Here is a 14076-nt window from a genome sequence, read left to right as displayed (position 1 = left end):
GAGCTTGACAAGGATCGCCATATTCACATGAAAATGTGGTTACAACAACAACCTACATCAATATTGAGTATCTGTGCAAAATTCCAAGCGGCTGGGTTTACGTGTTCGATCGCTGTAGTGATTTCGACAGACGGACGGTCGGTAGGACGGATGGACATGGCTATTTCGACTCAGAACGTCGAGACGGTCAAGAATACATATACTTTATGGGGTCTTAGACGAGTTTTTCGAGGTGTTACAAACGGAATGACTAGATTAGTAAAAAAAAGTACCAAGTATCAAGATTATCTTCTTTTTCGAGGTTAGTTTTTAGAGCGCACAAGCCGATTACTGGCTTAGGTGTATGCCCATAGTGGCATGGGGAGGATTAATATCTGGACCCGCTTTTCAACCTTACTTATCAAGATTATCATCCCCGATTCCACACCCTCTTTTCAACCTAACATAAGAGCATATGATGTAGTCAAACTTCTGGTTCTTGGAGATGACCATTTTCGGCCCGTCCAACTTACTTCCGCTTTTGGTTTCCCAGTTGATATTTAGAATTAAAACGATTCACTACTAGGAGTTTTGTTTGTTTTTATTTTCTTTTTTTTTTGATTTTTTGAAAGCTTGTTATGGTTTCACACTAGAACACGCAGACATATAGGGACAAAAGACAAGCACACAAGTTGAACACCAACATAAACATTAAAAAAAAGGGAAAAACATGTTTTTTTTTTAAATAAATTATATACAAATAATGACACATATAATTTTCAAATGCGAATGTAAGGAAAATGATAAATAAACAATAATAATTATAATTTTATATAATAAATTTAAAGAAAAAAAAACACAGTGCAAAATTCAAAATAGGATATTTCAAATTTTGCAGTGTGGCTTTTCTCTGCTTTTCAAAAATGCGAAAAGATGGTTGAACATATAACACATAAAGACATGCAAAATGCTAGAGAGAAAAAAGTTTGCAACTTTTTGAGAGGTAACAAAAATCAACCGCGGCATTGATTTAAGTAAAGCCTAAACTAATATTGACTCTAGCATACACCTATATTAATGTTGAAAAATTGTCAAACTATTGTGGTTATTGTTATTGGAAACAATCGCAAAGTAAGTCCATTAACTTTTTGTGGTATCTGTGCACGAATACCCAAAAGAATAGCTTACTTTGCCAGGGGTGGGGACGAGACTCAACATGAAAATGGGGTTTCGGAATAACAGCAGAGGATAAATAAGTTGGAATGAGAAAGAACAAACCTAAATAACAGCAGGTGTTGAAGGTTTTCAAAAAATTTTGCCCAACTTTTCTTCCCTCAAAAAGTTGTTGGAAAATTTCAAGAAATGCCATTTTCAACACTCATTTTTAGCAACAAAAGCCAGCTTTTGTTTTTGGTGGGGATGAAAGAAAAAACGATTTATACAGCAAAGATGGGTCAAAAGAAAAACTAAGTAAAGAAGTCTATACTTTAGCTTAAAATCTATACTAATCTACTAATTTATCCTTACTTAAGGCCGGCCTATAGATTTCCTTACATATCGCTTGAAAAAACAAACAAAAAAAAAAAGAACAAAAACACAAAGAAGGACAAACACAAAAAATAAGAGACACTTAAGGACAACAATATAAAACATAAATAATCATAAAAAATTAATTTTTTTTCTTGTGTTAAAACAGCGTTTCGCAAAGGTTGGTTTGGTTTAACGTTTAAAAGTGGAGTTTTAAAATTGGCATTGGGGTTTATCACATTGTAGTACAGTAGCATCAATATTCCAGCTTAGATTCGATTAATTGTAAAACACGTTGACGTCCAATTTTATTCCAGAACACATATGACTCTGCAGCGCCGGAGACAAGACGTGGCTGACTAGAAACAAATGATTTTTACAAAGCTATTAACTTGAAGTGGTATGATCTGGCTAAAGACAAAACACACATTTATGATTTACTAAAGGACGTTGCTATCTCGGTGTCCTTTGTTACTTACTACTGATGTTTTTGAATGTTAGTTTGGCATATCATCAAGTTTCTATATGGTAATCAAAAGTAGAACACATATTGATACATAAGTTTAATGCATGAGTTGCTATTTATCTTTCTATGGGTTGCCCAAAAAGTAATTGCGGATTTTTCAGGTCGGCCAAATGAAGTTGATGATGACCAAATCAAAGCATTAATCGAATTGGATCGTCATGTAACTGAGCGTGAGATAGGAGAGAAGTTAAATATACCAAAATCAACCGTTCATTATCACATAAAAAGTCTTGGACTGGTGAAAAAGCTTGAAATTGGGTACCACATGTATTGAAAGAAATTCATTTAACAAACCGAATCAACGCTTGTGATATGCACCTTAAACGCAATGAATTCGATCCGTTTTTAAAACGAATCATAACTAGAGATGAAAAATGGATTGTTTACAACAACGTTAGTCGAAAACGATCATGGTCCAAGCATGGTGAACCAGCTCAAACCACTTCAAAGGGTGATATCCACCAAAAGAAGTTTATGCTGTCTGTTTGGTGGTGTGGTATATTTTGAGCTGCTTCCAAGGAACCAAACAATTAATTCGGATGTTTACTGTCAACAATTGGACAAATTGAATACAGCCATCAAGGAGAAGCGACCAGAATTGGTCAATCGTAAAGGTGTCATATTCCACCAGGACAACGCTAGACCGCACACATCTTTGGTCGCTCGCCAAAAACTGAGTGAGCTTGGCTGGGAACTTTTGATGCATGCACCATATAGCCCTGACCTTGCACCATCAGACTACCATTTATTTCGATCTTTGCAGAACTCCTTAATTGGTAAAACTTTCGGCAATGATGAGGCTATAAAATCGCACTTGGTTCAGTTTTTTGCAGATAAAGGCCAGAAGTTCTATGAGCGTGGAATACTAAATTTGCCAGGAAGATGGCAAAAGGTTATCGAACAAAATGACAATTATATATTTGATTAAAGTTCATTCTAAGTTTTATTAAAAAGCATTTACTTTCTTTTAAAAAATCCGCAATTACTTTTTAGGCAACCAATAGATTCTAACAAAAACATTTTTAGCTGAAATTATGTTTTTTCCTCTGTGAGTATTTTTTATACCCTCCACCATAGGATGGCGGTATACTAATTTTGTCATTCTGTTTGTAACTCGTCGAAATATTCGTTTAAGACCCCATAAAGTATATATTGGGTTGCCCAAAAAGTAATTGCGGATTTTTCATATAGTCGGCGTTGACAAATTTTTTCACAGCTTGTGACACTGTAATTGCATTTTTTTCTTCTGTCAGTTATCAGCTGTTACTTTTAGCTTGCTTTAGAAAAAAAGTGTAAAAAATGTATATTTGATTAAAGTTCATTCTAAGTTTTATTAAAAATGCATTTACTCTCTTTTAAAAAATCCGCAACCCAATATATACTTGATTGTCTTGATATTTTAAGTCGATCTAGCCATGTCCGTCCGTCCGTCTGTCTGTCGAAAGCACGCTAATTTTCGAAGGAGTAAAACTATCCGCTTGAAATTTTTCACAAATACTTCTTACAAGTGTAGGTCAGTTGGGATTGTAAATGGGCCATATCGGTCCATGTTTTTATATAAATTGCCATATAAACCGATCTGGGATCTTGACTTCTTGAGCCTCTAGAGGACGCAATTCTTATCCGATTTGGCTGAAATTTTGCATGAGATGTTTTATTATAGTTTCTAACAACTTGCCAATTATGGTTTAAATCGAAGCTGTTTATATGACAGCTATCTTAGGTCTTGACTTCTTGAGCCTCTAGAGAGCGCAATTCCTGTCCAATTTGGCTGAAATCTTGCATGCGGTGTTTCGTTATGACGTCTAACAACTGGGGTCTTCACTTCTTGAGCCTCTAGACGGCGCAATTCCTGTCCAATTTGGCTGAAATCTTGCATGCGGTGTTTCGTTATGACGTCTAACAACTGTGCCAAGTACGGTGTAAATCGGTCCATAACCTAATATAGCTGCCATATAAAGCTATATTAGGTTATGGATCTTGACTTCTTGACCCATTAGAGGTCGCAATTCCAATCCGATTTTGCTGAAATTTTGGATAAGGTGTTTTGTTATGACAACTGTGCCAAATATGGTTCAAATCGGCCATAACCTGATATAGCTGCCATATAAACCAATTTGGGATCTTGACTTCTTGGGCCTTAAGAGGGCGAAATTATTATCCGATTTGGCTGAAATTTTGTACAGCGGCTTTTCCCATGACCTTCAATATACGTGTCAAATATGGTCTGAGTCGGTCTTCAGCCAGATACAGCTCCCCTATAAACCGATCTCCCTATTTTCCTTTTTGAGCCCCTAAAAAGCCCAATTCTTATTCGATTTCACTCAAACCATCCAAATCATCATCTTGTGGATTGATATCCACCGCTCAGAAACCTTAAGGTAGATCTACACGATCTAGAGCGTGAGGTTCAGTGCTACAAGAGAGAACCTCTAGATGAAGCGGCATATCAAGCAGGTCTAAACAACATTCATACAGACAGGGTATCAGATGCGGTAAATGGCTACCGGGTGAATGTAGTCCGCCTCCCATTGGACCTGAAGAAATTGACCTCCCCCGGCAAACCAGAGTAGTTCTGGCTTAATTACGTTCCGGCTGATGCAGCCGCCACAACTCCTACAGAGCAAGGATTGATGCCAACGTGCAAGATGTATGTCCCGATTGTAACCAGGGACCGCACGATACACGTCACCTGTTTAACTGCCCCGCAAGACTACTCGACTCAGACCCAGATCCCTGTGGATGCACTCCATCTTATTCGCAGAGTTCCTGGGTCTTGACACTCAACAGAATCAAGCAGACGAAAGATAGAACACAATAAACTGCTACAACAACAACAACCAGGCAGCCCCAGCAATCCCATGCAGCCAGTTGTACGTACTGGATTGGCACGGTGGAATACTTCATCGGCAAGGGCTGCCGCCTCAGTATACAACACACTGCTACAACAATAACAACAACCTGGAGGAGGAATTGTGTCCTCCGCAGGATGATGGAAAAGGTATAAGGTACCACGGTATCCCGAAAGACTTGTGTGACAACAAAAATCGCCATAAAACGAGCGAGGCAGGTACAAGGCACCCCTCAAACTAAGGGCGTTCTTCTGTTTTGGGGTGGTAGTTATGACGCGTGGCAGCATGCTATATGCGGTGCGACTGACCATATACCAGGGACAAACCCAAGGCAGCCGGTTGTACGTACCGGATTGACCCCATGGAGTTCTTCATCGGCAAGGGCTGCCGCATCAGCGTATAACACACTGCTACAACAACAACAACATATACCAGGGGAGTCCTTCCATGTTAATGGGTTAGAAGTCTTTTTCCCAAAATGGGACCTCACTTATTGATATGAAAGAAGTTTGCCCTTATTCCTTAATGGAATGTTCATGGGCATATTTGCATTTTTCATAAAACATATCCTTTTCTGTTGGTATAAGTATACATATACTAAGGTTTTTTTAAGGTTAGTCTGGATTGAATCAGATAGACTAGATCAGGTTATTGCTTTATGCAAAAATATGTTAGTGTTCTGTACAAAAAATCCTAAAGTTTGTGGTTATTAGTGTAACATTTTAGAAATATTAAAATTTTGATTACTACATTAGAACTACAACAAAAATAAAAAAAAAAATCTCTCAACTTACTTTTGATAGCAATCAAATAGAATATGTCCTTTTTCGTTTGCTAAACACTTCCAGATATCTATAACGACTAAATTCCTCTTTTCGCCTTCTCGTTTTATAAACTCGTTGAAACGTTCCAGGTTATTTTTAACATCATTTTCATGATTATAATTGGCCAATGGGGCCAGGGTGGTGAGAATGGGGTTAATGCCTTTCTTAAGCATTGCCTTAATGAGTTCACGGAAATCATGTTCAATTTGTACCAGTTGCCGACGCTGCATTATATTCACTGAACCTATGTTGACAATGATAGAACGACCATTATCATTGAGGGCATTAATGCGTTTAATGGCGGCGTTTATGGTCTGGCCCGATACGCAAAGACCGGATTGTAAAATTCTTTGATCTAGAGCAAGGAGAGAAACAACAGTCAATAGCAATCTACAAATTTGAAATGTATTAAAGCCCCATACGTTTTTTGAATTTACACCTAAGCTCCATGCGGGCCATAAACAAAAAGAAATCATCCCCCATTAAAAGGAAATCCAAAAGATGTGCATCATAATCGGTGTCTGTAAACATGGAATCATTCGTATAACAACTTTTGCCAGTGGGCGAGGAAGATCTTGATGATCTTGGCATTGAATTTTTGCATGGTATATAAGACGAACTTCGAGGGGGGTTCACCACAGCCATATTATTGTTATGGTTTGTATTGTGTTGAGAATCACGGGCCATTTGAAAGAGACTATTCAAATGGTTGATGTTATTCTCATAGGTGGGAACAGCAGAATTAATATTCAAGTTATTGGCATTGAATTGATGCAAATCTTCATTGACATTTGGTGCCACAGCTACTGTCTCGATCAATGGTTGCACTACTTGCTGCTCCTGTTGTTGATGGTCACCACTGGCTGCATAGATAAGGGAAGGTATACAAATTTCCGGTGGACAAGTGGGTGGTAGTATATTCTCTTGATTGTGTATGCGATTAAGCCTTAAAATAAAAAAAAAACACGAATTAAAGGCAGACATAACTTTCATTAGGTGTTACTTACAGATAGTTACAATTATCATTATAGAACCAGTTGTCCTCTACAAAACCCTCAGAATTATCCTGTGACACATTGGCATCGTTGCAAACATTTGCCACAAGGCATTGCGAGCGTAAAGATTTTCTTTGACCACCAGATGGCTGATAATACGATCTGCGTCTATAAGTGTTTGGTTGATAGTTAGGGTTCCTTTGACGTTCCCTATAACGCCGATGATTGACATTTGGTATTTGTTCGTTTGGGTTCTTCTGTTCCATTACTAAGTCATGAATGTGTTTGGTCTTTTCCGTTGGCTTAACACCAAATATAAGTGTTCCTTGCTCATTGCAATAGGCCGAAACATATGGAATGGATAGAAGAAAGTCTGTGATCCATTCATAGACGGGAAATGTGAGTCCGGTAAGTTTACGATAGTCATCTGGAATGAGAAAGGATCATTATATTCATAAACTGCACACCTACCCATATGTTTAGATATTTGGAACCATTTCCAATCATATTTTAGGACGACAATGTTACACTTACCACGAATTTGCGAAATAGTAGCTCCCTCCTGAGCACGTGCTAGCAATATGCTACGAATTTCCGAATTCAAATCGGGAAACTCATCACGTATTTGCAGAAACGCTAAATCCGGTATGGTCATTTTATTGATATCTGTTGCCCCAACTGTGGTCGATGTTACAAAATTATGGTATATTTCCAAACTATCCTGTACACTGTGATAAGCACTATCACCCGAATCACGACGCTGACTACGATAGATTACAAACGACTTTTCCGCTGTTGGCTTAGGTGGAGGTTTGGGCTTATCGGCGTCTCTACCAATCAAAGTCGAAGATAAAAGTCTTGCTACAATTTCAACTTTACGACCGTATTTGCGAGGGCCCTCAATATAATCGTGGTTAGTCGAATTGAAGCATTTTTCTTGGTACGCAAATGGAACCTTATTAATGTTGGTAGCATTAAACGTACAACGTTGTGCAAAACTGTTGGACAATGAGCTGGATGCAAAAAACTCCTTACATGTATATTTTCTAAACCATTTATTCCCACTGTTTCTCTGTTGGCATGAACACTGATATTCTTCCTTTTGCTGCTGCTGGTTTTGTTGGTGGTGTTCAGCTAATAATTTGCATTTTTTATTAAGTCTTTTGGAAGGATCTTTTTGCCGCCAACGTTGAATACACGTGGTAATGTGCCGCTTCAACGCCAAGAAATTTTTGCGACCGTTCGAAACGCTGTTTAAATCAGGTTTGAGTGTATTAGTTTCTTCCTCAGCCTTTTTAGAGCAGCACTTTGTTGTTGGCTTTGTATCGATCATCGTAAATTTCAAGTTTTATGATGTTCATACACAAAAACAACTGAATGAATTAGATTTTTTCTTGAACTTCATAGAAAAATGTTCGCTTCGCCGCTCGTAAAATAACGGTTCCATATTTTTTGTTGTTATCTCTCCTCAACCATCATAATCGATTGTTTTCATGAGCCTTGTTATCGACTTGAAAGTATCTAATAAAGAAGCGACTTGGAAACTGTTATACAAGGTCGATTTTTTTAAAGGTAAATCTTTTGAAGGTTTAGCAGTTTTAAGCAGCATGGACTTTTAAAGATGGGTATTCCGTTTTGCTTTTCAAACGGAATGCTTTCAAACCCCATATAAAAAAATCGGCGAAACGTTGATTAAAAAACGTTGGCTTATCGTGCGGAAAATGAAAAAAACAATACAAAGTGGCACCACTTGAAACCATTGCCGGCATCATTTTTGTATTTTTGCAAGCAAAAATCTGTCATCATAATACCGTCAAACCTGGCCGGCTGTTAACAGCTGTTCGCGTGTGACCATATTTTTAAATCCACCTTGTCTTCAACGAAACTACCTTGAGTGGCTAAAGCCTAGTACTGATTTTGATTTCCGCCCGAACAACTGTCAAAACGCTGGCGAAAATTTCAAGTTTTCTGAATGAATTAGATTTTTTCTTGAACTTCATAGAAAAATGTTCGCTTCGCCGCTCGTAAAATAACGGTTTCATATTTTTTGGTGTTATCTCTCCTCAACCATCATAATCGATTGTTTTCATGAGCCTTGTTATCGACTTGAAAGTATCTAATAAAGAAGCGGCTTGGAAACTGTTATACAAAGTCGATTTTTTAAAGGTAAATCTTTTGAAGGTTTAGCGGTTTTAAGCAGCACGGACTTTTAAAGATGCGTATTCTGTTCAGCTTTTCAAGCGGAATGCTTTCAAACTCCGTATAAAAAAATCGGCGAAACATTGGTTAAAAAACGTTGGCTTATCGTGCGGAAAATGAAAAAAAAAAAACAAAACAAAGTGGCACCACTTGAAACCATTGCCGGTATAATTTTTGTATTTTTGCAAACAAAAATCTGTCGTCTTAATACCGTCAAACCTGGCCGGCTGTTAACAGCTGTTCGCGTGAGACCACCTTTTTAAATCCACCTTGCCTTCAACGAAACTACCTTGAGTGGCTAAAGCCTAGTACTAACTACGTATTTCAAAATAGTAGCGACTCGCTGCATAAGGATATATATCGCATAATTTTAATTGCAAATGTAATTCAATGCTCACGAAATGGTCCGAATCACCTCTGTTGTCTTTGTTGTTTGACTTTCGTTTGTGTTCTGACAAAGAAAAGAGTTCGTCAAATTTCTCAAGAATTTAATAGGCATTTTCGCTGTGAAAGAAGTCAGAACGAGGCATAATGCCGTAAATTGAAATGTCAATGTGGTTTTAGAAATAAACTTTGTTTTAAAACTTATCATCTCCAAATGTGTTTTATATATGTATTTTTGTCACTATAAAACTGTTTTGCTGTTTAGGTGTAGAATATCGGATCAAATAGAACATCTTTTTAAGATTTTAGAAAAAATCACAGCTGTTATTAAGCCTTTGACATTTAGATTTACTGCAAAATCAAAACAGAAAAAAAAATTGGAATCAGCTTTTCGCATGACCTCACCTTGTAAGCGCATCCTGGATAGTTATTCCTGCTATAACTGCCAAGCAAAAAGAAATCACCTTGAGCGCATATGGGCGAAGAACTATTTTTTATTTTATTTTTGTATTTGGGGTATAAAAACGTTAAAAAACTAAGGTGAAAACCAAATTGAAGAATTCTATACTGTAGCTTTAATATCTATTCTAATCTACTAATTTATCCTTACTTAAGGATTTTTAGATTTGCATACATATCGCTTAAAAAAAACTAAGACAAAGGGTATGACAAAAAAGACATACTTAAAGACTCCTTTATAAAACATATGTAAATAGTTATAAGAAATTCATTTTTTTCTTTCTTAATTATAAAATAGTTAATTTTTTTTCTTGAGTTAAAAAAACGTTTCGAGTTTGGTTTATCACATTGTAGTATAGTAGCATCAGTGTTCCAGTTTAGATTCGTTGGCGTCCAATTTTATTCCAGAACAAATAGGATTCTGCAGCGCCGCTGACATGGCGTGGTGAGCTGGAAACAGAAAGTTTATATGAAATCTCATTAACTTGATGTTTTTGGAGATCTGACAAAAAACAGAACACACATTTTGAATATACTACAGACGATATGTATTTGTCATATGACATCCGACTAAAAAAAATTATATGGTCCGAACCAATTATATTTGCCATCATATATATCATGTATATTTATATAAGATTTTATCTAAAATTTGACTGCCTATCTGAAACCTCGTTTGATACCGAATAGTTCGAAAAAATTCTTTCCTACTGGGAAACGTGCAAAAGCTGGCGTCATACTGCAGAGTCTTATTAGTTTTGCCGAGAAACCAAACTCAGACATGGTTTGAAATACATTTGAACTTGTAGGGCTGTCGAAAGCGGCTTTGTAGTCAAAAAAGAGTTGAGATGTCTTATCGGATCCTTTCCAGAATTTGGCGCAGTGTGAATATCTGCTCTATAGCGCAATTATCTAATTTTGTCTTTAGGTTTTAAGTATCTTGTATGCGATGGGGAGGAGACTTATTCCTCTGTAGCCGAACATTTCGTCTTCTCTCCTTTCTTGTGTACGGGGCATAGTATGCTGAGGTTCCAATCATCGGGTATTCGTTCTTCTAACCGGATCGCACAGATAAGCTGATATATACGCATTATCAGCGTGTCGCCTCCAGTCGTAAATAGTTCAGCGGACAGCCAATCGGCTACTGCTAGTTTGTTGTTCTTTAGTCGGACCTCATTCTGACTAGGAGGTAAACACTCTATACCATAATCAGAGAGTGGAGCGGGGGAGAGAGGAGGGGGGGGGGGGGAGAAAGGAGGGGGCGAGAGTAAGACAGTGCAATATAAAGATACTACAAAAAAGGGGTCTATAGCAGCGATGTCCAAAATAAAAAAGTGACTACATGTGTGTATTACTCTCTTTAAGTATTTTTAATTCTCTCATTTCATATTTTGGAAATGTAATAAATAAATAAAACGATGCGTATACTCCTGCGCGTGTTCATTAGTTGCTGTCGCAAAAACGGCTGAAACAAAGAAAATAAGAACACGTGTGGCTTGCCATCAACGCTACCGTAAAGGGCTGGACATCGCTGGTCTGTAGCATGTGTTGCCTTGGCTAAAGAAAGGCCATAAAAACTAAGCCGACAAATAGAGACGATTCCCCAGCGATTGAATCTATGTAAAGGAATAACCATGTTGCCCAAAGTAAGCTAGCCAAGGATTGCAACTTCAATCATACGCACACAGCGCTGTAGCTGGAGATTTGACCAATCATGGATTGCATTAACTGGTATAGTGCTATTGCGAGATCGACAATTGTAAACTTTCTCATGGAATGACTATTTAGGCAATTAAGACAGGATTGGTGGTAGTTGTTGTAGCAGAATGATCGGATTGATCAAAGACTCCATCGGGTCAATCCGGTGCGTGCAACCAGTTGCCATGGGATTGAATTGACATGAATGGTATATTCAGTACCAAGCAAGAGAATGTTAAAGCTTACTCCACCTATGGCAGGATGAACACCATTTGGAAATGTGAGGGTAAACCAATTTTAAAAGAATATTACCTAAGTTAAAATTCCCTACTTACTTTTGGAAGAAATCATATAGAACACATCCTTCTTCACTTGTTAAACACTTCCAGATATCTATAACGACCAAATTCCTCCTTTCGCCTTCTCGCTTTATGAATTCATTAAAATATTTCAGCTATCTTTTTACTTCAATACCGTAAGCATAATTGCCCAATGGGGCTAGGGTGGTGAGAATGGGTTTAAAGCCTTTCTTAAGCATTGCCTTAATGAGTTTACGGTATTCATATTGAAATTGTAACATTTGCCGCCGCTTCATTATATTTACCGAGCCTATATTGACAATGATCGAACGACCTGTATCATTTAAGGCGTTGATGCGTTGTAGGGCGGCTTTTATGGTCTGGCCCGATACGCAAAGGCCGGATTGTACAATTTTTTTTATCTAGAGAAAGAAAAGCCAGTAAAAATCCATCCACAAAATTTAAAAACCGCCATGGACATACCTTTTTTGTATCTTCACCTAAGTTCCATGCGGGCCATAAACAAAAAGAAATCATAGAATCAATGATACAGCAACTTTTTGCAGTAGGTGATGAAGATCTGGCATTTGATGGCTTTACTATTGCCTCCATCGATTGGAGGTGGTGCTCTTATTGATGGTCACCACTGCCTGTATAGATATGGGAAGGTTTAGAGATTTCAGGTGGACAAGTCGGTGGTTGTATATTCTCTTGATTGAGTATGCGATTAAGCCAAAAAATAAAGAAAAACTTGAGTTGAGGCCAATTAAAACTTTCGTATGATGTTATTTACAGATAGTCACAATAATCATTGTAGAACCCGTTGTCCTCTTCAAAAATATGAGAATTATCTTGTAACACAGTGGCAACATGGCATTCCGAGTTCAAAGGTTTCCTCTGACCAGTTGGGTATAGCTGATAATGCGATATGCGTTTAAGAGTCTTTGGGCAGTAGTTTCTCTGACAGTCTCTATTACGCCAATGATTGACGTTTGGCATTTTCTGTTCCACTATCAAATCATGAATGTGTTTAGTCTTCTCCGTTGGCCGTACACTAAATATAAGTGTTCCGTGCTCATTGCAATAGGCCGACACGTAGGGAATGGATAAAAGAAAACTCGTGATACATCCATACACAGGAAATGTGAGTCCGGTAAGTTTTTGATAGTCATCTGGAATGGGAAAGGATAAGTTTTTAAATATGGCTCTTCGCCGGTGTCAAACGAGACTTTCGGGAAAAGTGCCGTTAAGGGCAAAAATGACCCCAGGGAAACGGATATTAAGTCCGCTTTTGGAGATCGGGCCTGGGGGCCCAAAATGAGCCTTCCCCCATCCAGTCAAATTAAAAGGAATATGGGAAATATGGTTTTGAAATTAAAGGAAATTTTAAGTAGATCACGAATATGACAAAAAAAACCCCCACCTGTGTGTGGGAGGGGGAATTTTAAGAAATTTGAGACATATATTGCCGAAAGCAAAAGAAAAATTACCCCAATGTGTCTGGGAAGGGGGCTTTTTAAATTTGGAGCACACTAATACAATAACAAGCCCCGTTCAATCCCATGGCGTACCGGATTGACCCCATGGAATTCTTCATTGGCTAGGGCTGACGCCTCGGTGTACAATACACTGCTACAACAACAACAAAAGCCCCGTTTCGTTACCCCAGGCCCCGAGCCCAAAAAACTGATTTAATTTTCGTGCTCATTTTTTGGGAGAGTATCCAAAAAAACTTTAATTTTTCACCATTTTCCCCGTAAACCGCACTTTAGCTCCAATGGCTTATTTCCACTATATTTTGGGACTACTACCTTCATTGTTGCACTTACCCAGAATTTGCAAAATGGTAGCCCCCTCCTGAGCACGTGCTAGCAATATGCTACGAATTTCAGACTTTATATCGGGATCCTCTTCGCAGGCGGGAAAAATCCGGTAAGGTCATCTTATTGACATCAGTTCTATCTGTAGTATTGATATCTTCCTCTGGTTTTGTAGAGCAGGACGTTGTTATCGGCTCTGTATCGTTCATCGTAAATTTCAAGTTTAATGATGTTCATACACGAAAACAACCGAATGAATTAGATTTTTTCAACTTTATTGAAAAATGTACGCTTCGCCGCTTGCAAAATAACGGATTCACATTTTTTTCTTATTTGTCTTCTTTTTCAACTATGATAATCGATTTTTTGAATGAGTTGCTATCGAATAGTAAAGATATTAATAAAGTACCTAATTAAGAAGCGTCTTGTTATACAAAGGTAGATTTATTTCAGGGTAAGGGTTGAACCACGTTTGCACTTGAAGCAAATTTAGATTTGTGAAACAATTAAATGT

The 14076-nt window shown here is 37.8% G+C and overlaps 2 protein-coding genes across 2 annotated transcripts; both read right to left on the bottom strand.

Annotated features, from left to right (window-relative positions):
- Positions 1-864: 864 nt before the first annotated feature.
- On the bottom strand, positions 865-8063 carry LOC106086381 (maternal effect protein oskar). Its single transcript, XM_013251037.2, has 5 exons — positions 7238-8063; positions 6716-7130; positions 6131-6654; positions 5679-6063; positions 865-1865 (listed from the first exon to the last, which is right to left on the bottom strand). Exons 1-5 carry the CDS (start codon positions 8034-8036, stop codon positions 1763-1765), a joined length of 2226 nt encoding a protein of 741 aa, XP_013106491.2. The 5' UTR covers positions 8037-8063; the 3' UTR covers positions 865-1762.
- A 2059-nt stretch (positions 8064-10122) lies between these two features.
- On the bottom strand, positions 10123-13771 carry LOC131994823 (maternal effect protein oskar-like). Its single transcript, XM_059361736.1, has 3 exons — positions 13637-13771; positions 11918-12164; positions 10123-10247 (listed from the first exon to the last, which is right to left on the bottom strand). Exons 1-3 carry the CDS (start codon positions 13769-13771, stop codon positions 10123-10125), a joined length of 507 nt encoding a protein of 168 aa, XP_059217719.1.
- Positions 13772-14076: the final 305 nt, after the last annotated feature.

Source organism: Stomoxys calcitrans, chromosome 2 (genome assembly GCF_963082655.1).
Source record: "Stomoxys calcitrans chromosome 2, idStoCalc2.1, whole genome shotgun sequence".
NCBI lineage: Eukaryota > Metazoa > Arthropoda > Insecta > Diptera > Muscidae > Stomoxys > Stomoxys calcitrans.
The sequence above is the reverse complement of the archived record's forward strand: the minus strand, read 5'-3'. Positions and strand labels throughout refer to the sequence as shown.

What these genes read in the sequence shown, in the direction of transcription:
- LOC106086381 (XM_013251037.2), bottom strand. Translation starts at nt 8,036, where the DNA reads ATGATCGATACAAAGCCAACAACAAAGTGCTGCTCTAAAAAGGCTGAG. An exon ending in TACTATTTCGCAAATTCGTG is followed by an intron (nt 7,131 to 7,237) that starts GTAAGTGTAACA and finishes TTCTCATTCCAG; the next exon opens with ATGACTATCGTAAACTTACC. An exon ending in AATGATAATTGTAACTATCT is followed by an intron (nt 6,655 to 6,715) that starts GTAAGTAACACC and finishes TTTTATTTTAAG; the next exon opens with GCTTAATCGCATACACAATC.
- LOC131994823 (XM_059361736.1), bottom strand. Translation starts at nt 13,771, where the DNA reads ATGAACGATACAGAGCCGATAACAACGTCCTGCTCTACAAAACCAGAG. An exon ending in GAAGAGGATCCCGATATAAA is followed by an intron (nt 12,165 to 13,636) that starts GTCTGAAATTCG and finishes TTCTTTCTCTAG; the next exon opens with ATAAAAAAAATTGTACAATC. An exon ending in ATTGGGCAATTATGCTTACG is followed by an intron (nt 10,248 to 11,917) that starts GTATTGAAGTAA and finishes GTTTTTTGTCAG; the next exon opens with ATCTCCAAAAACATCAAGTT.